Raw genomic sequence first — 1,797 nt, 5'->3', positions numbered from 1 at the left:
GCTTAGTTAAGATTTAATAAAATGTATACTATCTTTGAATTTGTATGTTAGACAAGGTTTATGTAAACAAAAAAAAAGCATTTGGAGATCTGTTGAGTCAGAGCATGTGCATGTGTCTGTTAGAGTGTGTATATAAACATACCAGCTTGGTGGATCTTCATCTGTAACAGAGTTGAACTTAGAAGCATTCCTGTTTTATTCTTACACAACAGCTTGTCTTCTTATGTCCACTGCATAAATTTCTCATTGTCAGTGTACAGTACTTGCTGAGGACAGGGGGCATGATGGTGAATAGCCAGTTATTGTGGTTAGGCAGCGTGTGGTGGATCAGCAGCACTCTAGCATGATGGGTGTGGGTGGTTCATGTTTTCGTTGATGAAGGCAGCAAAGTGGCAGAATGGCAATGAGAAAGCTGAGGAGTAGCCATGTTCAGAATAAGAAAGACTGAAGTATTTCAGAGCTGTAGTTCATCCCTTCATACATACTTTTTCCCCACTAATTCAGTGAAGAGATAAGGAGATGCTGAATTTAGTTAAATATATTACAGCTGTGCTTTTACCACATAAAACTTGTCAGTTTCTTAAAAATTATATCAGATGGTTTGCCTAATGATAAACATAATTGTTTATAATTTGGCAAACCTTTAATCTACCTTGCTAATAACATGAAATAGTACATATATACAAAGTCAGGAGAGAGACAGCAGTTATATGTTGCCCCCCCCCAGATTCATAGCCAATTTATACATGCATCCTGGCATCAGTAGGCTAACTTACTTATGTCAGATTATTTACACATTAACATACATCTGGTGCTTTTGTTTTCAGGTGCCTATTAATACTTAAATAATGTGTGCCTATTAATACTTAAATAATGTGAGATATTGAAATATGCTTTTTGTGTACCTGCAGAGGATATGTCAAGAAGTTACAAAGATTTCTTTGAAAATGTAGTGAACAACTTGCTCTTCTTGGGGGGGGGGGGTTAATAATAAATAAATAAATTATTGGACTTTCCTGAGGGATGTGTGATTATGTGAAATAAAAAATTGCAGAAGTAGCAAGTGCAGCTGCCTTAGAACTACTGAAAGCCCAAGCTGCTCTGCTTCCAGTAGATGACTCCTCAACCCTAGTGACATCAGCAGTAGCACATGGTCAGACACTACACCTTACAGAGGCTGGAAGACAGGCTTTAAAATTGATTAAACAGGTTGGTTGAGTTTTGTAATTATGTGTTCTTCAGTGTTTGTGAGTTGTCTGTAGTTGTTTACCCCACTGTAACAAAGAAAAATAGAGAAAATGCTTATAAATGAATTGTATTTATCAAAGGTTATGAATTTTGTATTCCAGGCTTACTATTTCCAAATTTCAGATAGAGAGCCAGGAATTGGTGTGTGATTGAAGCATAAAAAAAGTAACTGACAAACCTTCAGACAATGAAAGAAAGTTTGTTTATTGAATGATTGTCATTTCACCTTTTTTGCAGGAAATGCCTCTACTTCCAACAGCCACTTTAAAGCAGGATCACCTTAATGCAGATTGTAATAAATCTGCTAAATCCAGTACAAGTTCAAACTCCAACTCCCATAGAAATCGGAACAAGCATACCGAGTCTTCATACTCATCATCTACCTTGACAGCACCATGTCTGCCAGCTCTACTCTCAACTTCAGGTGTAGAAAGTATAGTAGAAGAGATTGCAGATGAGAGCCAAGAAGTCACTCAGGTCATAACATTGAGTCCAGAGCAGTATGCTGCTTTAACAGGTTTGTATTACTCAGTTGGAGCTAGCTGCCTT

General features: G+C 37.2%; 1 protein-coding gene across 1 annotated transcript in view; it reads left to right on the top strand.

Annotated features, from left to right (window-relative positions):
* Positions 1 to 1,797, top strand: part of LOC119585297 (ankyrin repeat domain-containing protein 17-like) — a 28,504-nt gene that overhangs the window by 24,993 nt on the left and 1,714 nt on the right. Inside the window, exons 11-12 of the mRNA XM_037933969.1 lie at positions 1,055 to 1,209; positions 1,486 to 1,765. Coding sequence (XP_037789897.1) covers positions 1,055 to 1,209; positions 1,486 to 1,765 — 435 coding nt within the window. The remainder of the gene's footprint in view (positions 1 to 1,054; positions 1,210 to 1,485; positions 1,766 to 1,797) is intronic.

The sequence above is a fragment of the Penaeus monodon genome, chromosome 19 (genome assembly GCF_015228065.2).
Source record: "Penaeus monodon isolate SGIC_2016 chromosome 19, NSTDA_Pmon_1, whole genome shotgun sequence".
Classification (NCBI taxonomy): domain Eukaryota; kingdom Metazoa; phylum Arthropoda; class Malacostraca; order Decapoda; family Penaeidae; genus Penaeus; species Penaeus monodon.
Note: the sequence above shows the minus strand (reverse complement) of the source record. Positions and strands in the feature narration are given on the sequence as shown.